The 20,413-nt window shown below is 65.6% G+C and overlaps 1 protein-coding gene across 1 annotated transcript in view; it reads right to left on the bottom strand.

Annotated features, from left to right (window-relative positions):
* The window catches only part of CACNA1H (calcium voltage-gated channel subunit alpha1 H), a 52,067-nt gene extending 39,894 nt beyond the window's left edge, over positions 1-12,173 (bottom strand). The window contains exon 1 of the mRNA XM_012743442.3: positions 11,878-12,173. Coding sequence (XP_012598896.3) covers positions 11,878-12,173 — 296 coding nt within the window. The remainder of the gene's footprint in view (positions 1-11,877) is intronic.
* Between the last annotated feature and the right edge of the window lie 8,240 nt (positions 12,174-20,413).

Genomic DNA, 20,413 nt, shown 5'->3' with positions numbered 1-20,413 from the left:
GAGTGCGCTCAGGAGGGCGTCCCTCCCCGCCGGCCCCAGCGAGGGGCCTTGAGGCGCTGGCCTCGGGGTGGACGCCAGGCAGGGCAGGGGCTGGGCAGCCCCCAGGCCTTTCCCTGGGCCCCAGGCTGGATGCCCCTGGGCGGGCCGCCTGGCCAGGCACCCTCTCTCTGGCCAGAGGCTCCGTGGGGCCGTGGCCGTGCAGAGCCGGCTGGGCTCCTTAAGGACGAGCTGTTCTTCTCCCTCCTTAATCGAGTGACCCAGATTTCCAGGGTAGGTGGAAAAAAAAAAAGGCCGTGGAATATCGAGAAGGAATGTGGCCAGGAGTGGTCTGAGATTGCCATCGCAGAGCCTCCCTGCCCAGGCCCACCCAGCGGACCTTCCCACGACACCACGTCTGGCCACGAGAGCGTCCCGTGGGTGGCGTGTGCACCTCCTGCCCCCGACCCTCTGCCTCCCTGACAATGGCGCCACTGCGCTCAGCAGCACTCCCGGGGAGTCCCCACCCCCTGCCCACCCTGATACCCGGCCGCTCACAGCCCGGGTGCCCCAGTCCCACCGGCCCCGGTGCAGGGCGTCCTCCACGCCCAAGAAGCGCAGGGAACCGAACCCCCTGAGGTCCCACGCCTGAAGGACGCTCCTGCCAGGCCAGAGGCTCAGGGCCCTGCCTGCCACTTCGGCGGCCAAAACACACAGCCGGCGACCGCCCAGTCGGGATAACGGGCAAGTCAGCCGCCACGACCCACAGGGGCCCCGGGTGCACCCGGCCTCCCCGCGTGGCCCTCTGTCCAGGGGCCCACTCGGCGCCCCTGCCACCTGCCTGCCCGTCACCCGCAGCCTGACGTCTGGGTGTTCGGATGGAAACAGCTCAGCATGTGCGGGGCCCCGGGCAGCTGCGGGCCCGGATGACAGGGTGCCGTGGGCCCCAGACGCAGCTCGGGCCACCTGACCCCAAAACACTCTTCCCTGCATCCTCGAACTCGAGCTCACCTGGCCCCCTGAGCTCTCTCTAGCAAGGGGACCCAGGCCCACGGTCTCTGCTTGTCCCGCCCAAGGACGGCATTTGGGGGCTTTGTCGGCCTCCTGGGGGGGGGCAGGGCGCCAGGCACGTCTGTGCCGTCACAGGCTCGGCAAGGACCCAGCAGAGGCCAGGCGGTCCCAGGCCCCCGGGCAGAGCCGACAGGCCAAGCCCCACCCACTGCTCCGCGCAGGGGCGGCCGAGCCCACACGGCCCTGACCCCCTCGCGGAGGCATCCGGGGGTGGAGGGTGGGAGGATGCCAAGGCCAGGTGCCTGCTGGTGGCGCCTCCCTCCTCACACGAGCAGGCCTGTCCCTCACCTGCCAGGCTTCCCGGGGACAGCAGGTGTCCTGGGCCTCAGGAGCACTGGCACGAGAGCCCACGGCCCGGCCAGCGTGGGCCTCGACGAGGTGTGCGTGGCTCGGCCAGGGACGTGTGCCCGGCTGGTCGAGACTGCCCGGCAACCCCAGCGGCCCAGGGGCGCCGGCCCATTTTAATGAGGAGCTAATGCAGGCTGACTCATCGACCGTCTGGTCCCAAAGACAAAGGGACGCAGCAGGACGGTGAGCGTGGCCCCCGAGGCCCTCGCCCCTCCACACGACCCGCTGACGGCCACTCCCAGCCTGTCTGGCCGATATCCAATGGGGCTGTGTGGAGGGGGTTTCACGGTGCGCCGGGCGCAGGCTGGCCACGCGGTGAACCCTCCCCTGGCCGGACCACCAGCCGCCGCCCGGGAGAATGTCAGAGAGGCCCTCGGAGGACCCCCGGCCCCATGCCGGATGCCCCCAGCAGCGCCTCTGTCCCCCGGGCCCTGCCCACGGCCCCTGATGCCAGGGGGAGAAGGGAACGCCAGCGCCCGGAGAAGGCCAGGCAGGGCTGCCCCCTCAGACGGGCACCCTGGGGCCAGAGCGTGCAGAGCCGTGGCAGGTCCTGGGCTTGGCGGCTCTCACCCCCCACCCAGAGCAGGAACAGAGTCTTCGAGACCAGCCAGGGACACACAGCCAACATGGGGTCAGACAGCCCCGCAGGCCAATGGGCAGAAGCACCCAGCCACGGCATCCCACGGCCAGCCCCCGTGGCAGGCGCCCAGGACAGCTCCGAGGTGGCCCCAAGGTTGGGCACCCACGGAAGGGCCATGAGAACAGGTGCAGTGGGGGTCTTGGGCCACTGACCACGTGCCCACCCACCTGGCCATGGCCACCAGGTACAGCCCAGCCCCTGCCTTCACCCACAGCCCTGCCGTACCCTGCCCTGAGCCTGGACACTGCTCACCAGGGCCACCCACCTGTCTGCGTGTCCCCTGCTTCTGCCCCCAACCCCTCCACAGGGTCCCAGGAAACTTGGCTCCTCCCAACAACTCCACCCAAAGGCTGGGGGTGCCCACGGCCCAGGTAGGCAGGGCCTCTGACCAGGTGTGAGGCTCCATTGTCCCCTCTGAGGACCACTCCATGGCGGTGGCCAGTCTAAACTTACCCTGAAAGCAGCTGACTCCCGCTGACACAGCCCGGCCCGTCTGCGCTGCGGGGGAAGGGCGTCCCCGGAGCAGGCACCCGCGAGGGCAGGCTGGCGGGCAGGTGGGCACATCCTGCCACGGTAACAACAGAACGGAGCTCACGCACAGCTCTGGAAGCCCTCGGGGTTTGTCCCGGCCTCTCCCTGTCCTGGCGTGGCTGGCAGTCCCCGCGCGCCGTGGCTCGTGGCCGCCTTGCCCCGGCCCTGCCCCTACAGACATACGGCCGCCTCTGCGTGTCTGTCTGCTCCTCTCGCAAGGACGCTGGTGGCCGGACCCGGGGGGGACCCGGGTACAGCAGGGCCCGGCTTGGCCGCTGACACCTGCAGACACCTGCTCCCCAACGGGCCACGCTCTGAGGTTCTGGGTGGACACCAACGCTGAGTGGCCCGCCAAGGCCGCACACGGCCGGCAGCTGCCCCGTGGCACCTACCCCTCTGGCGTGGCGGCCCTGCCTCTGCCGAGCCGCCCAACACCACCGCCCTGTGCTGCTCCCTCTTGGCCGCCGCCAGGGCCGTGTGCACCCCGCTCTGCGGCCAGCACCCAGGACACCGGTGGCCCCGGACATGGCCTCGGGTCTCACGCCAGGAATGCCACGTGCAGCTTTCGCCCCTGCCTGACCCCCATGCCCAGAGGCGCTGCCCACGCTTGATGCCGGAGAACCGGGGGTCATCGCGGACGACGGCCAAGGGAGCTCTGACCTGCCCTCCGACCCTGCAGTCCGGCCAGCCCCAGGCGCTCAGGTCCATGAGGGCTACAGGCCCGTTTCACAGACGGGAAAACCGAGGCCCATGAAGTAACATACACAAAGGTGCTGCGGCTCCCAGACGGTGACCTGCAGGGCCGGGGCAGAGGTTGCCCCCACCAGCCAACCGTGGACTTCGGGGACACCAAGTCTGTCTACCCTGGTGGCTCTGCCACCTTCTGGAAGAATCTGCCCCAACCCTCGCCCCTCCTCACGAATGCGCCTGACTCGGCAAACACCACGTGCGGGCTGGGGCAAGGGACGGTGCCAGAGGCCCACGCCCCGCCGGCCACCCAGACCCCTCTGCACAGGCACCAGGATCCCAGGCAGGGGTCGGAGTTCGCTCACCTGGGCAAACTGGGCCTGGGAGGTGAGGCAGGGCCGGGCTGTGCCCACCAAGGAGGATGGGCCTGTCCCCCACTTCCAGCAGGCCTGGGGGGCTCCCCCTGCTCCCGGCCCCTCCCTGCCGCCACCAGCCCACGCCACACGCCAGGCGCCAGCGTCACCGCCCACTCGAGTAGCAGGCGCCTTCGTCAGCGCCGGCCCCTGTTGGACCCACACGGCTCGTCTGCAGGGAAACAGCTCTGCCCGCCGCGGCCCCAACAGCGGGACCAGCCACGGCGCAGCCCACGCGGTCGGGCAGGTCCAGCTGCCTGGCCGGGGCTCAGACCCCTCCTGGGCCTTCGTCCGGGGGTGGGACCAGCGGGGCCAGGGCCACGAGAGTCAGGCGCTCACCCCTGGGTGGTCAGAGGGGCCTCCTCGCTCGCCCTGGGGCAGTTTGGGGGTGACCCAGTCCCCTCCCGGCCAGGCCAGCTCCCAACCTGGGCCAGGAGAGCCGGGGGCTGGGCGGGGGCTGCCGCTTTACACGGGGGACGTGCCCGGAGCCCCTGAAACCCGCCCGCACGAGACTGATGCCGCCATGCCAGGCCACAGAAGGATGGGCAGTGGGCCACGTGCCCTGGCAGTGTCGGGGTGGCGGTGAGATCACCCGGGGGCCCAGCGTCCCCCGCCTGGCACACTCCAACTCAGGATGTTCACCAACGTCCCGCTGAACCAAACCCCCAGGCACTGCCAACACCTGCCACCCGGGCCCACCTCCTCCTGGCTGAGGCACGAGCGTGGGCACTGGGGACGCCCAGCTGCCACGCGGCGGCACGCCCCTCGCGTCCCGAAGCATGTCTGTTGCACAAGGACCGTTCTGGCAAGACGACGAGCTGCTACTCAGTCCCATCTGCCACCCTCGGCGGGCACGGCACTCCGGGGAGGGGCCCAGACCCGCTGCCAGCTCTCCGGGGCCAGCCGGGGGCCTCCCCCAGCCCAGACCCTGGGCCCTCCTCCCCCAGCCTGGACCCTATCCCACCTAGGCTCTCCTCCCCCAGCCCGGCCCCTGGGTCCTGTCACACCTGGGCTCTCTTCCCCCAGTCTGGACCCTGGGCCCTGTCCCACCTGGGCTCTCCTCCCCACCTCTGACCTGGGCCCCGGGCCCCGGTGTTCCTGCCAGGATGGGCGGCCCATCCCCTGACCTCCCGAGTGGAGGTTCACCCCGGGTGCCCTGGCCGAGCCGTTCCAAGATGCCAAAATCAACCACGGAGGAGAAGAGCAACCCCTCTTCGTGCCAGGCAGTCAAACAGCCGCCCAGCGTGGAGGAGACACACCCCGCCCTCCCGGCCGACATCTGCATAAACAGGTGACGTTTCTGCCCGACCTGACCACCGGGCGGCCTCAGGCTAGGCCATCTTGAGAGGCCGGCCCATCCCCCTCGTTCCTCACACCCCGACCCCGGAACGGGGTGTCTCGCCAGCAGCTCTGGGGAACAGCCTGGCCGGGCTGCCTCACCCCGGCCCACCGCAGAGGCGAGGCCCCCGGGTGCCTGGGCCAGAACGGAGCCTGGTGGTTGAAGGTGACAAGTCTCGGGCCCAAGGGCTCTTCCTGAAGGGCTGTTGCCAGCCCTGTCATTAGGGACTCGAAGGTGTGCTGTGCCCCGCCCAGCCTCACCCCTGGGGTGTCCTGCACCTGCTCTCCCGCCATCTTCCCTCGGCTTGGTGGTCTCTCACCAAGCCGGTCCCCCGCGTGCCCTGGCCAGCCCAACCCCCTCTCCAGACAATTCTCCATCTCACCCCTCTCGGCCCCACAAGCTCCCAAGGGCAGACTCGGGGTCCCCTGTGTGCACCCCACCCCGAGCTTCCACGGGACTCCCCGGCTCACCTGCCTCTCCCAGTCACAACAGCCACAGGGACACGCAGTGCCTGCCTCAGGACATTTGCACAGGCTGTTCCCTCTGCCTGGCTCCTGCTGCTTTGGGACGCCCATCCAGGTCTGTCCAAATGTCCCCTCCCACAGGTCACAGGTCCCTGTGCCCTTTCGAGCACCCTGTCCAGCCCATTCCACCCTCCAAAGGGTCCCCATCTGCCTCGAGCACCCAGATCAGGCCGACGTCGCCCGACCACAGAAGGTGGGCACCAGACAGGCCGGGCACCAGTTCGAGTCCTGCCAGGCTGAGCCCCGGGGTGTGGCCAGGAGACACCTGCTGAACGGCAGTGACAGACCCCCCCGACACCCCTACGGGGCCTCCCCAGGGTCCAGCTGGGAGGGTCGGGGCTGCAGCGGCCCCCACGAGGCTGAAGGCCACACGCAGAGAGAGGCTCCCTCCACCCCCAAGGCCCCAGGTGAGCAGAGGGGGCCCCACCTGCTCAGGCAAGGCCGAGGGCGGGGTGGGGACCTTTCCATGCTGGAAACCGAATTAACGTAGCTGTAATCACATAACGCCACATTCTAGAAATCTCAAATACACTTTAAAATATATATTATTTCATAACTGTGTACTTCATAATTTCAAAGACATAAAAAAGCATTTGTTAATTTTAAAGTTAATTCACCTTTTAATGACTTTGTCGTGTCTCACTGTGGGAAAACATTTGAATATTTGGTGCAGCACAGAGGTCCGGAGGTTCAGCTGATCCTCTAGATGGTGTCAGTCATGCGTGACCTCAAGGGCATCTTGATCTGGGTCAGGCAGGAGAATGTAGATTCGCAGCAATAAGCGGTTGAAAAGCAAGAAAGCATTTTGAGGGGCATGTTGCCAAAGGCGTGGGTATCCCACTGCATTTTTCCATGTTTCAACTGCATCTTTCTTAGCATCAATAATGACTTTAAAATGTCATCTCCTGAGAGCTCAATCAATTCCATCTGTAGTTCTTTAGGTGCGTTGGTGATATCAGCTAGGTGAGGCTGAAATGCTAATTTTGAGTGTGATGTCATGGTTCTCAAAGTCAGTGAGACTTTCACTGTATTCTCCAACTGATAGTCTACAACAGCTGCATGTTCTTCAAATGATTCACATATGTCACCCTGCTCATCAAGGACCTTTGCTAACTGGGGAAAATGTTCGTCCGAAATTTCCTTCTGAAGAAGTGTCTTGAAAAAAGATAGCTTTTTTCAAAATGCTTGGATTTTTTTTTTTTTTTTGCCACGTATCATACACAGACTCAGTTCTACCTTGCAAATGTTCAAGTCATTTTGATTTGACGTGAAATCACACAGAAATGCTGCATTCCTGTAAAAATCTTCTTTCAATAATTCACATCGCTGATTCTGTCCTTCAAAAATTTATCTGTTCTCATCGAGACAAAATTTTGGCTAACACCTGTCTCTGCAATAGCCAATGCACTTTAGAATGACATGGCAAATCCACACTGAATACCTCACCAGTCAATGTTAGCATGTTGTAAAGCGGAATGCCATGTTGCATCTGCACAAATACAGTTACCAATACTTAAAACCTGTTGCAAACTGTCACTTAAAATAGTAGCCTTAGCACAGATTTTGCTGATGAAAGAAACAATGAAAAGAGATGAAACCATCAGGATCTGTTAATACTTTTTTTTTTACCTGTGCAACAAACCCTTCATGTTTTCCTGTCATGGAAGGTGCACCCTCTGTACATACACTCACTAAATTTACCAAATTCAGTCCAACTTCACCACATTTATCTTGAAAGTTGTTGAAAATATCTATCCCCCCACCCCACCCCTGTGTTCTGTTTGCAAGAGTGTCCAAAGAGAGTAACTCTTTGTAGCAAAGAAAATCTTCTGTTATGACCTGAATGAAGTATAAAACCTGCACCCAGGCAGTAGTATCCATTGATTTATCCAAACAGATTGAGTAATATATATTTTCCTTTTGAAGTGTTGCAGGAAGTTGTCCTGTGAAGTTGGCGGCTAATTTATGCTGCCGGTCAGTTATGGTTCTCCTTGAAAGAGGCAGTTGTTTGTACTTTGAAACATTATCGGGGTCCAGGCATCCTACAAACTTTGACCATGCCTTCTTCCACAATTTCCACATCACTGGATGGCTTCCCTTTTTCCCCAAGTTATAAGCTATTTTATAAGTTGCTTCAGTGGCATTATTTCCAGGTCTTATGGCTGCTTGAAAGAATTGTCTTTGCTTTTGCTTTTCATCTTTTAATTTCTACAACATAAACCTGTTGCGCCTCTCCCCCTAATTTAAAACACCCGTGGTCCCTGTGAGTGTTACAAGCTGACGAGCATCGCACTTCTTTAAACGTTGACATTGCAGCATCACAAAGCAAGCAAATCACCTCATCTTTAGCAGAAACAAGATGGCATTGCAATTCCCGATTCCCACTAAAAAATCTGTTTCCTTCCTTCAGTGTTCTCTCGGTCTCCTTTGACAGGACGGGCTGTCGAGCAGACAGAATTAAAAGACACCGCCGAGCTGTGCACGGATTCACAAAGCCCATCTCAAACAGAAACACGAGTGCGCCATCGTCAAAAGCCGAGAACAGACTGGTGCACTCGACGCCAGGAACCTCGGTCAGGCGGTCTCCTCCCCGCTTGCGGCCACTCAGGGCCGTGTCCCCGAGTCCACCGGCAGCCCGAGGCTCGCTGGGCCTTGCTGGCATCACGTGCGTAGAGACGACATCGACAGGGAGAGGCGACATCACGCGGGTGTGTGGTCCCACTGCCCCGGAGCAAGAGTGGTGACTTGCCCGTCAGGGGACCCCACTGGGAGGGAGATGCCCCGGTCTCATGCCAGCACCCCCAGAGGAGCTAGCGGCCCCCACGTACCCCCCCCAGCCAGCCCCTCCAGCTCTCATTGCCAACACCTCCCTCGCGAGCCCCACGCTCTTTCCTTGCTCTGCTGCCAGGGGCCGGGGGGCCTGGCGGGGTGGGGGGCTGCCTCCCCAGGCCCCAGACGAGCCCCGAGGCGGGCATGCACCTGCCCCCGCCCATGCCCAGCAGCGCTCAGCCCCAGCCTGCGCTGTCCCGGGGCCTCCCCCGCCAGTGGCCTCGCTCCGCCAAGATGCCAGGTGGTGGCGTCAGAGACTAAGGGATGCTTGTCCCCATCCCTCTCCTGAGTCCCGTGTGCCGACCCCACAGCTCCAGGGCCCTGGCAGACCGACCCTGGTCAGGGCCCCCACATGGCCGAGAGGGGCCAGGCCCGCTGGGTGTGGCCCCCTGCTTTCCCATCACCCCACCTGGATCTGTGGTGGGGAGACCCTCGGACGTCCCGAGACTGCTGAGACCGGGTCCGAGGGTAGCAGGTGCCCAGGGGAAGGCCTGCTCTCCACACCCCACCCCGCCCTGTGCATGCCAGCCGTGGGTACCAGGCAGGGACACACCGATGTGGATCACTGCCCTGCACCCCCGCTAGGTGCCCCGAGAACATGGAGTTTTAAGAGGCGCGTTCAAGACCTACTCTGGCTGGCCCAGCAGCCCGCCCGTCTGGGCTCAATCTGGCTCTGCCCTTCGGCAGCCAGATGACCTTGGCACAACCTTTGCCCTCTCGGAGCCCTGAGATGGGGGGTGGGGTGGTGGTGTTTGGTGCCTGGACCCCAGGGGACGCCTCCTAGAGCCTTCTGCCGTCCCCACGCCCCCAGGGGCCCCCGGGGTCACCTTACAGTCCCTGCAAACCCACAGCCCACCCCCTCGCTGTCCTGGGAACCGAGGCAGGGCCCCGGTCCTGGCCCAGGGCGTCCCAGGGAAGCCCCCACCCCGCCCAGGTGCTGGGCCGCCGCCAGCAGCCCTGCCGAGGCGAACGCAGAGTCAGGAGCCCGAGGGCAGAGCGTGACCCAGTGGGGCGGCTGCAACACACGGCCCACCCACCTCCCTCCATAAATAAACTGAGTGGGAGAGACAGCACGCCCCGAAAGTTCCAACACAAGTGTATTTTTAAATGCAAAGTAAATCAATAAGGAGAAAGGCCGTCCTCAGAGGCTCCTTCGCCTGGGATCAGAGTCACCCTTGAGTCAAACCAGAACACACGTCCATCTGTGCCCGGGCCACCTACTCCGGGATTCCAGAAAGTTCCAGGGCTTAAGGAAGGTCCTTTCCTGCTCCCAACTGCTGGGGGGATCCCGGCTCCGGCGGGTGCGGTGGCCGGCAGCTGCGAGCTCGCTGCCTCTGGGAGCCGGAGAACCGCAAGCAAATCCCTCGCCACCTTCCCTCTGGAGTTACCCCTCCCTGGGAAGGATAAAGGACCCTGCCGGGAAGATCAACACCCCACGGTCCCCCCCCCCCCCCCGAAAAGCCTGGGCCACGGCAACCGCCCTGCTCCAGCCGCCCCCCCCCAACTCCAGGAATCCGAGTAGCCGTGGAGTGCATCAGCCCACACGGGCTTCCCCGCGTAAGCCAATCCCCCACCTGTCCAGGCCTGTGGCTTATTTTAGGTCCTCTCTGAGGCCGGGACATGCATCCCCACGCTGGGGCCTGGCACCTGCTGGAGGTCAGCACCGTCTGCAGGCGCCTGGGGGCCCTGACAAGCCCACCCCACGCAACAGACGCGAGGCTTCCACGAGGCCAAGAGTAAAGCATCCCTGGGAACCGAGCAGAAGATCGGGGTGCCCTGAAGCACCACTTTTCAGGGGGTGGCACAACCGGGCTCAAGGTGCCGACACCAAGTAAGGTGGGTGGTCCCACCTGCAGGGATGGGGCAGCTCTCAGCACGTCCCAGTCCTCCCTGCAAGGGCCAGCCATGCCAGGTGACTCCAGGGCCACAAGGGCATCTGCTGACCCCACCTGGGCGAAGCCAACCAGCTCCCACCTTCCTTGCACAGAGCAACACAAACGGCCTCAGTGGAAGTCCTCACGGTTGCGGCCAACCAACAACACCAGGGTCACGCTCAGAAACCCAGCCTCCGGGGGACAGAGCAGCCAGACGCGGGGCTGTCAGGAGAGAGAAAGTCCAGACCTCCCCCGCCTGGTGAGCACAGGCCTGACACCAAGGGACACGAGGCTCGGCACAGGGCCAGCCCCAGACCTGTCCCCTCTTGCCCCTTCCCCAGGGCTGGCCAGCACCCCTGGCTGCCCACCACTTTCCTGCCACACCACAGCGCCCGGGTCACCTCTGCCCGGGCTCCGGAGAGGAGATGACCTACAGCTGCCCCACAAGGTCAGCCCCGAGCCACGGACCAGACTCTGCCACGACGCGGGAGCCCCCCCCCCCACAGCAGACACCTCCCTGGGGCTGCGGAGGACAGAGGCCACCCCAGAACCCGGTGCCACACTCAGAGGCAGGTCCTGGGCCAGGGCCACGGCCCACTGGCCCTCGGACCACGACAGCCTCTTCTAACAAGCAGAGATGAATCTGACTCACCCGATGTTTGGAGTTAAGAAAAGAGAAACATGGGCTTTATTACTTTTTTTGGTACAGACTCCTCTTTTGTATTTAATATTTATACAGTTAAACACACAAGGTAGCGGAGTGTATACACACACTGCTCATGTAGCTCTATCTGTCTCCTCACCTCCGACAGCGAAAGTTCAGGGGCACAGCGCCCACCTCTCTGTGCAGGCTGCCCACCAGCCGTCCCCAGACCCAGGTGGGGGCAGTTAGAAGCAGCACCACAGCCTGGCCACCAGCTAAGGCATGGGGACACCCAGCGGGAGGCAGGCACAGGGGTGCCAGACCTACATACCCCACAAACGGCCCTGGCCCTGACCCAACTCTGTTCTGGAACATTCTCTGAAAGTCTCTCCCGGTCTAACCAGGAGCAGAAAGCGCTGCCCCTAACCCCGAGGCCGAGCGAGGCCAGGCCGGGAAGGGCTGGGGAGAAAAGACTCCAGTGTGTGGTGCCAGCTCCTCCCTGCCCCCACCCCCAGCTGCGCATGACTTAAATCAGCCCCAACACCGAGTTCAGCCTGAAAAGGCGAGTTCACGACCAACGTCACCGTCGCTCTCCGTGGAAAAGGACCGGCGAGCCCTGGCACCGCTCACAGGCCCCGCGGGTCTCCGCGCGCTGAGCAGCGCAGGGCGCAGACTGGAAACTTCGCGCCCCTCACTCTAGTTCCCTGCGACCTCCCTGTCCCCAGCTCGGGTCCTGCCTCAGCAGACCTTTAGAAAGCGCCCCCCGCCCGAGAGGAGGAAGGATTCCCGTCCCAGCCTCCCCCACGGGCCACAAGGAGTTCCGACCTCCCCTCCCTGCCACTCGCTCCCCTCCGCGCTCTCCAGCCCCGCCCCGGCTCCAGAGTGGGGACTCCCCGTCCGAGTCGAGAGGGACCGCCGCCGCCCACGCGCCCCCAGCCCACGCCAGGGCCCGCGCGGCGGCGCACGCGGAGGGAGTCCCGCGCCTTGGCCCCGCAAGGATATGGATTACACACCAGCCGGAGGCACCAGCTGCGCGGCCGCGTGGTCTGCCCGAGGCAGAAGAAGACCGTGGCCGCCAGCGCCGGGTACGGGACAGGCTGCTCCCCGTCGGCGTCCAGGTCCGCGCCGCGCTCGGCCGCTGGACTCTCGGGGGGCGACGCGTCGGGCTCGGACCCCCGCCCCGCCTCGCTCCCGGGCGCCCTGGGGCTGGCCGGGGACGACCCTGCCGACGCAGGGCCGGGGGCAGGCGCGCCCAGGGGCACGCGGACCTCGTCGGCTGCCGGCGCGCCCTCGGTCATGGTGGCGGCGGGCAGCACCTGCGGAGGACAGCGGGTGACCCGGCCGGCACCGACACCCCCGGCGCCGCGGGCGGAGCTGCGGGAACAGCGCGGCGGCCGGGATGTCTTTGTCTTTCCCTATTAGAGCAAACGCGCCCCCCGCCCCCCTCCGCCCCCCTCCGCCCCCCTCCCGCGAGGGTTGGGCCGCCCCGCCCCCACCGCCCGGGCGCGGGGGCGGGAGTCGAGGGCCCCGCCGGCCCCACTCAAGTTGAAGGGGGTCCCGGGCGCGTCCCCGCGCGTCTCACCTCGCTCCGGCGGCCGGCGGCGTCCCCGCGGGCATCGCCCGGGCGGCGCGGTCACCGCAGACCCAGCTCTGCGCCCGGCCCGGCCCCGCTGCGAGCGCCACCCCGGCCCGCGCCCCCGGCCCGCCCGGCTCCGGCTCCGGCTGCGGCTGGACCCGCGGCGGCGACGGTGGCGCCCGGCGCAGGAGGGACCGCGGCCGGGGGCGCGAGGCGGGGAGCCCGGAGCCAGTCCGCGCGCGGCGCAGGAAACTTCGGAGTGAGCGCGGGGGGCGGGGGCGGGGCGGGGCCGGCGCGGCGGGGGCGGGGCGGGGCCGAGGCCAGGGGGCGGGGCCGGGCCGGGGGCGCTCCCGCGGGGCGGGCTGGGGCGCGAGGCAGGGTCCGCGCCCACCCGGGACGCGCGCTCGCGCGACCCCTCCCCGGTCTCCGGCCCCGCCCCGTCCGCTCGCCCGCAGGGTGGAGCCGGCCCCGCCCCGCCCCCCCCCCGCGCAGCACCAGGGGGCGCTCGCGGGAGGCTCTGCCGGGTGGGAGGGGGGAGTCGCGCCGACGTCCTTCCCCGCCCCCAGCTGCGGGGGCGGCCGGAGCCGCGGATGCGGCGCCCCGCCCCCACCCCCGCTCCGCCGCCCCTCCCCCACTGCGACGGGCCGGGGTCCGGCGGGGGGCGCGGCGTTGTGACCGAGAAGCGGCGCGCCCTCCCCCGCCGTGTGCGCGGAGCGGGGGCGGGGCGGGGGCGGATGCGCCGCGTGTCCGTGAGGGGATCCCCGCCCTGCCCGACACACTCGCGCGCACACGCACAGTTCCCGCAAACTTGCCCGTGCCCAGCTCCCCTGCGCGGGGGTCTGCGGGAGCCTGGGCGTAGGGGCCAGACTCCCCCCCACTCCGGCGCCCTGCCCCCGAGATGGGGTCCCCGTGGGGATGGGGCGGACTGAGCCCCTCCCCCACGGGCAGCTGCACCTCGGGCCGGGAAGCCCCCCCAGGCCACGCAGGGGCCTCCCGTCCCGGAGAGCCCAAGGCTGGGGCGGCGGCGGCCCTTGGACACTAGGGCTGCGGACCGGTCCTAGGGAGGGGTCGCAGACACCCGCACTGGCTGCTGGCTCCTCCCCACTCTCTCCTGAACCTCTCTAGGGTTTTGTGTTACGGACGCGCGCTCTGCCTGCGTCGGGGACCTGGGCTCCCAGGCGTGCGTCCACCCGCATTCCAGCCCACTAGGGGCTCCCTGGCACTGGGAGAGACCCCTCCTCCCCCTGGACAAAGAGCCCTGCGCAGGCCCTGACCTCGCCGGCTGCTAGGGCGGGCGGAGGGCCGGGCCGGCCCGAAGACCCGACCTAGGGAGGCCCTGGCAGGGCCTGGCCGGGTGGCCCTGTGGACCGCGCTGTGCGGGCGGGTAGAGCAGCGGGGACCTGGGAAGGGCGTGCGGCTTGGGGGGTGAGCACAGGTGTCCCCAGAGCAGGGTGCCTGTCCCAGCCAGTGCCACACAGGCCACCCGGCCACTCAGCAGCTCCCACTCTTGTACGTGAGAGCTTTCCGAGAAAGGAAGACGTCCACTCTGTTGTGATGGTCTACTTAGCAGTGAGGCCACAGCTGGTTATTAAGGTCCTCAAGGAGCAGTTAAGGCCCCACCACTGAGGAGGGGCCCGAGCGAGCCCAGGGCCTCGGACTCTGCCCCAGAGGGGGCTCGGGCCAGCGCGGCGACGGACGCTGAGGCAGGGTCCTGGGCAGGGGTCCCTCAGAGCCGGTTCCTGTCTCAGCGCCCACCTCAAAGCCAAGGCGAAGCTCAGGGTTCCAGCTGCTGGTGCTGGTGACCTGCCGAGCAGGTGCTAGTGGCCAGCGTGCCGGGCGCTGGGCTGCAGCAGCAGTGACCTTTCGGGCCCTGCCCGCCCCGGAGCTGCCTCCCTGGGCAGGGACAGGAAGGAGCGTTCACACGACCGGGGGTGGGGGGGTGTCTCAGAGCCACAGCCCCCGTCCTGCCCCTCCTGCCGGCCTCACGCCCTGGCCCCTGTCCGCCCCTCCTGCCGGCCTCACGCCCTCGGCCTCAGTGTTCACGTTCCTCAGTTGTGTCTAAACCACAAAACGGGGGGTGCAATGACGGCTTGTCTCGTCATGGCCAGAAACTTGGTTACGCTGTCTCCAAGGTCCGCTTGCCCAAGAGGGGTCCATTTAGTTGGTTGAAGGAGGTAAGATTTTATTTTCAGTTCTCAGTGCTGTGAAGGACCAGGAGAGACGGGCAGGGAGAGAAAGCAGCTAGAAGGGGCTCGGGGCTCTTTCTTGTGCAAAGGCCCTGGGGCACGTGGGAGAGCACCAGGCCAGTCACAAAGTGGGGTGGGAGGCGGCAGGGCCCTGGGGTGGGCAGGAAGCTGTATGTTTCTAGACTCATGGCTGTCACCTTCCTTTGTTACTGTGTCCTCCAGATGTCTGTGGAAAGGAAAGGCCATGGACTTTAAAACACATGATTTTATTTTTTTTTTTTTGAGACAGTCTCACTCTGTTGCCCAGGCTAGAGTGAGTGCGGTGACGTCAGCCTAGCTCACAGCAACCTCAAACTCCTGGGCTCAAGCGATCCTCCTGCCTCAGCCTCCTGAGATGCTGGGACTACAGGCATGCGCCACCATGCCCAGCTAACTTTTTCCTATATATTTTAGTTGGCCAACGAATTTCTTTCTATTTTTTTTAGTAGAGACGGGGTCTCGCTCTTGCTCAGACTGGTTTCAAACTCCTGACCTAGAGCGATCCTCCCGCCTGGGCCTCCCAGAGTGCTGGGATTACAGGCGAGAGCTACCTCGCCCAGCCTGAAACACATGATTTTTTAAAGAAAGCATCTATAATCCGACAAAGCCTGCAGCTGCCAGGCACCCCCTGGCCCACTGACAGACCTGGGGGGCCGCGGGGACACCTGGAGGGGCTTTTGCACCTGGAGGTCTTGCAGAGAGACCTGCTCCTTCACGCCCATCTGAGAATGTGCAGGGACCGTCCTGGCAGGGCTCCCTGTGACCTCGGCTGAAGCCCGCTGTGTCCTTGGTGTCCCGTGGGACTGACGCCCGCACCTTGGAGGTGGACACTCCCCCACGGGACCTCTCTGTCAGCCCAAGTTGACGCAGCTGAGGCCCGAGCCCGCGGGGCTGGCGGGGGGAGACCACCTCCACGCCAGGCGGAGGGGAAATGAAAGGCAGATCCGAGGCTGACAGGAGAGGAGAAAGCCGCGTTGAGAACCACGGAGCTGTGACACACTCCGTCACTGAAGAGCAGCGTTGAAAAGGGAGGCGAAGCGTAGGACAATTTGGAAATTGGCATTAAAATTGTTTAATTAAACTGTACAGAGTGTTCAGGTTTTTTTTTTTTTTTAAATTCTCCAGGCCTCTGGAAAATTTGGTTCTGCTTTTTGCTATTTCTTTTCCTTTTTTTTTTTTTAGGGCAAAGCTTTCCCTTGACGAAGAACAGGGCGCGGGACTAGGGACCCCTGAGTTCCGCCGGCGTGGGTGGGGGCGGCTCCCGGGGCTCGCGTGGGTCTCAGCCTTTTGCAGGGGAGAAGGTGTCTGGGACAGGGTGTCGGCGGGGCGTGGAGGGCACGGCCCTCGGCGGTGGTCCTGAGCTGCCCTGCGGCGGCCACTGCCCGGCCGTGGGTGGTCCTCGGGTCCGGGGTCAGGTCTGCCGTGAGCGGGACCGAGGGCCGGGGGGACAGAGCCCAGGACTCAGCTGCCGTGGCTGCCCTGCCGCCCTGTGTCCACTGGGGAGCCAGCCCTGGCGTCCTGTTGCCACCTGTGACCTGTGTGTGCACCGGGAGCAGTGAGACTTGTCCCCAGGCCACTGTCACCAGGGGCCCCGCCCAGCATTGCCTGGAAACCAGGCCTGGAGGGCCCGCGGCGCCAGGGCCGGCCTCTGCAGGGATTGGCCTTCTAGGGCGGGCGGTGGGGCAACTCCCAGCACAGCCCTGGACCCCACCGGCCGGATGCCTCTGGTGGGGATGCCTCTAGTGGCAGGAGCCTCACTCCCTGCCCTGGCCCAGTGAGCATCCGCCGTCCCCCCAGCTCAAGGGTCGCCCGGGGCTGTGGGCGCCCACAGTGCGGACACCAGCCGTGCCGGCCGCGGGGGCAGCGGTACCCCTGCCGGCACTCTCCTCCCTCCCCAGGACCAAGAACAAGCTCACGGGGCTTCTCTAAGGGAGCTATTTCTCCCCGGGCTCTGGTGTCGCGACTGCAGGCGTGTCGCAGACGGGCTCGCGGTGGCTCAGGGCCACGTACCAGGCTGAGCACCTGCAGATCCACCCTCCCTGCCCCCGTGTCTCCCAGACAAGCCCCCGGGTGCCCGTGCCTGCTCGGGCTGCGATGGAACGTTACTCAGCCGCGAGGGAGATGACATCCTGGCACCACCTGGGGGAACCTGGAGGACGTTATAGGAAGTGACATAAGCCAGACACAAAAGGACACAGGTCGTACGACTCCATTTACGTGACATTTTCTGAATAGGTGAATTCCTAGAGACAGAACAGGGCCAGGGCCAGGGCCGGGGGGGGGGGGAGGGGACTGGTAGGGGGGCAGCAGGGCGGGCCGGGTCCTCAGGGCGGGCATGACATGTGGGACTCAGCCTCTGGGCCCTGTCGTGCCAGGACTGGGGGTGGGGGGAGCTGGTGGGGCCCCACCCCCAGGTGTGCGCAGGTACAGGCTGCAGGGCCACTGAGCCCCCAGGAGCACTCTGGGGCGTGGGCTGACCTGGGGGGGCGGGTGAGCCTGCCCAAGACGTTGGAGGGGCCGGGGCCGACACCCCCCTTCCCTCCGTGCCTGATTCCTGCACAGCCCCCGGCTCCACAAGGCTCCTCTGCGTGCACCAGGGCAGACTCGGGGTCCCCGCTGGGCCTCCACAGGCCCTTTCTCAGAGAGGGGTCCCACCTCACCCTGGGCGGGTCCCGCTCTGCCCCAGCCCCTGCCCCGGTCCCTCGGAGCCAGGAGAAGGACAGTCACGCTGGGCACCTGGGAGCGCGGGCCTGTGCGTGTGGGCTACAGACCTGGGCGGGACCCGAGAGGGCCAAACCCGGGCGCCACTCGGGGCAACTAGGAAGCAAGGCCGCTTGCATTCCCGGCTCCTTTTGTGCCTCACCTGGGCTGTCTGTGTCTTTATGGGCAACTGAGCTAAGTCATCGGCTGCCAGGTATTTGAACAGCCCCTCCCGGGACGGGGACGCCCCTCCTGGCTGTGAGAAAGTCTCGCCCCCAGCACCCCCAGCTGCAGCGCCAGCAGGCAGGTGGCAGGCGTGGCGCCGCCCACCTGGGCCACCCGGTCGCTGGCCTGGCCGCCGGTCTCCAGGAGGCCGTGGCCGGGCGTCTGTGTGATTTATTGCGAGTCATCCGTGCTTTGTGGAACGCACTGCTCAGTCCGCTGGACGCCGGGCTGCTCAGGGCTAGGCCACCACGCCGCGGGCCGGGACGGCTCCGGGGGGGACAGCCGCGCCCAGCAGGGGGGCGTCCTGCGCACACGGGGCAGTCCCGGACAGCGCGCTCGGCCCTCCACGCTTGTGGCCGGCACCTTGCAGGGACACCCTCCCCCCCCCCCCCCCCGACAGCCCCACCCGGACCCGCCTGGAGCGCTGGCCTCCGGCGGCTGGGCAGACCCCACGCCAGCCCTGCAAAGCCGGGTGTCACTGCCGCGGAGCAGGGACAGGAGACGCCAGGCATGGGAGCCTCGGCCCACCGGGCTCCACGTAGCAAGGAGGGAACTACCCAGGCTTTTTTTCTCCCGCTCTTTCCTAGCAAATCAGCGTTTACCTATCTCCACCTCTGAGGGCGCCGAGCCGCCTGCGGGCACTCGGGCGGTCCTGCCTAAGTCAGTCTAACCCCGACCACCCGCCTACAGGAGGCTGCAGGCCCTGAGGACCGGCAGGTGTTTCCTCCGTACTGGAGGGCAGCCTGGGGCCTGCCCAGGTGTGCGGGGCTATCTCAGCACATCTCTCCTTTCGTTGCCCTCCCCCATCGTCTTCTTAAAGGCCACGTCCAGCCTTGAGGGCCTTTGTAGCAAGCTATAGCAACCGTTGACACTTTAGCGTGAATTAATTTCTCAAGGCCTTTTTCCCAGGATTGACAGCGGAGAGCAGGGGGGGTTTAGGTGAAGACACAGGAAAGGCTACCAGGTGCGGCTGGGGACGTCAGAGAGAGCAGGTGCACCGACACAGGGCTGGGCTGGACACGGGGTTCCCCACTTCTGCCAGCGGTGTGAGCACAGTGCCCAGGGAGAGTGAGCCCTTGGGCACCTGAGGTGGGGCCTCCTCTGAGCAGGAGCAGGGTCTGGGGCACCTGCACACCTGGCTGTGCCGCCTGTGCCCGCAGGGCCCGTCGGGCCTGAGCTACCGGCCTGCGCCGGAGCCTCAGCCCTCGGCAACCCTCTCTGGTCTTCAGCCCTCATGCGAGACACCCCCGCCCTGGCACAGGCCGGCGACGGGGCCAGGGGATGGCGGCTGGGGGGGCCCCGGACAGGGAGGTCCCCAGGCCAGTCCTGGAGGGTGAGGAGGGGGACAGGGGCCGTGACGGGACGGCCCCTCCAAGTGCCCCTGGACCCCGGACAGGGAGGTCCCCAGGCCAGTCCTGGAGGGTGAGGAGGGGGACAGGGGCCGTGACGGGACGGCCCCTCCAAGTGCCCCTGGACCCCGGACAGGGAGCAGCTGCAGCCATGCAGACTTCTGCCGGGAGATGCTGAGCTTTAATTTTTCTGGATTTACGGCCTCTTCTGAGGCTTCCTTACTGAGACAAGGACGGCAGGAAGGGGCCCTCGGGGTGTGGGGCCACCTACAGACAGACACCGCAGCAGGCAGCCCCGGAGGGTCCCAGGGCGTCCCCAGGCCTCAGGTCAGCGGAGTGGGGTCAGTCGGTCACCCCAGTCGGTGCCTCCCCCCAGCCAGACGCCGGCCTGGCTCCAGCGGCCACACGAGAGGCCAGGGCAGCCGCCCGCCCCCAGCTCCCGCCACCAGCCCTGTGGGTCCTGGCCACCCCCCGTGTGGGCATCTGCGCCCGTGTCACCCACGGAGGGGCGCTGGGCTGTGGAGGCACCTCCCGCGTCACCAGCCTGGCAACGCTGGGAAGGGGTGCCGCGTGACCCCTGGTGCCGGGCTCCCCCTTCCCGCCTGCTGCGCTGGGGGGAGGAACGGGGAGCAGCCCCTCCCTTCAGGCCCAACCGGACGCCCACGGCCGGGGGAGTCTGGGGGGCCGTGGGAAGAGGGTCTCGGGGCGCTGGCTGGAGGACAGCACGGTCGAGATGTCCCGCGGTCACCAGGACAACGCGGCGTCTGGAGAACTTTCCAGAATCAGTGAACCACGTGATACGAACCTTTAGGTTCAAGAAACACACACGGCGCCCAGCAAGGTAAACCCGCGCAGACTCCCGAGAAACCCTCGAGGGGGCTGTGGGGCCCAGGTGGGGGCGGGTCCAGGTGGGGGCGGGTCCAGGTGGGGGCGGGGCCAGGTGGGGCTGGGGAAACTGAGGCCCAGTGGCTGCCCAAGGGGACGACACCTCCAGGACGCGGCCGGAGGAACGGCCGCTGGGCGCTGCTGAAGGAGTGACTTCGGGGAGAAGGGACCAGGCCGAGGAGGAGGAGGAGGAGGATTCCCGTGACGTTTACGAGGGACCCAGAGAGACACGTCACTGGAAGATGGGACACACCTGACGCACGTAGACGTGATGTTTGCGGACGGGGGACTCAGCCCGTGGGAAAGGCACCGACAGTGCGCACAACGCCGCCTCCACCAAACCCTGCAGGCGCGCCTTGGGTGTTGAGGCGTGGGCCCTAAAGTGGATCCGGAGGAATAAAGACGCAAGAACAGGCCGGGCGCGGTGGCTCACGCCTGTAATCCTAGCACTCTGGGAGGCCAAGGCAGGCGGATTGCTAGGGGTCAGGGGCTCAAAACCAGCCTGAGCAAGAGACCCCATCTCTACTAAAAATAGAAAGAAATTAGTTGGCCAACTAATATACATAGAAAAAATTAGC

The sequence above is a fragment of the Microcebus murinus genome, chromosome 19 (genome assembly GCF_040939455.1).
Source record: "Microcebus murinus isolate Inina chromosome 19, M.murinus_Inina_mat1.0, whole genome shotgun sequence".
NCBI lineage: Eukaryota > Metazoa > Chordata > Mammalia > Primates > Cheirogaleidae > Microcebus > Microcebus murinus.
This window is presented reverse-complemented; position numbering and strand designations above follow the sequence as displayed.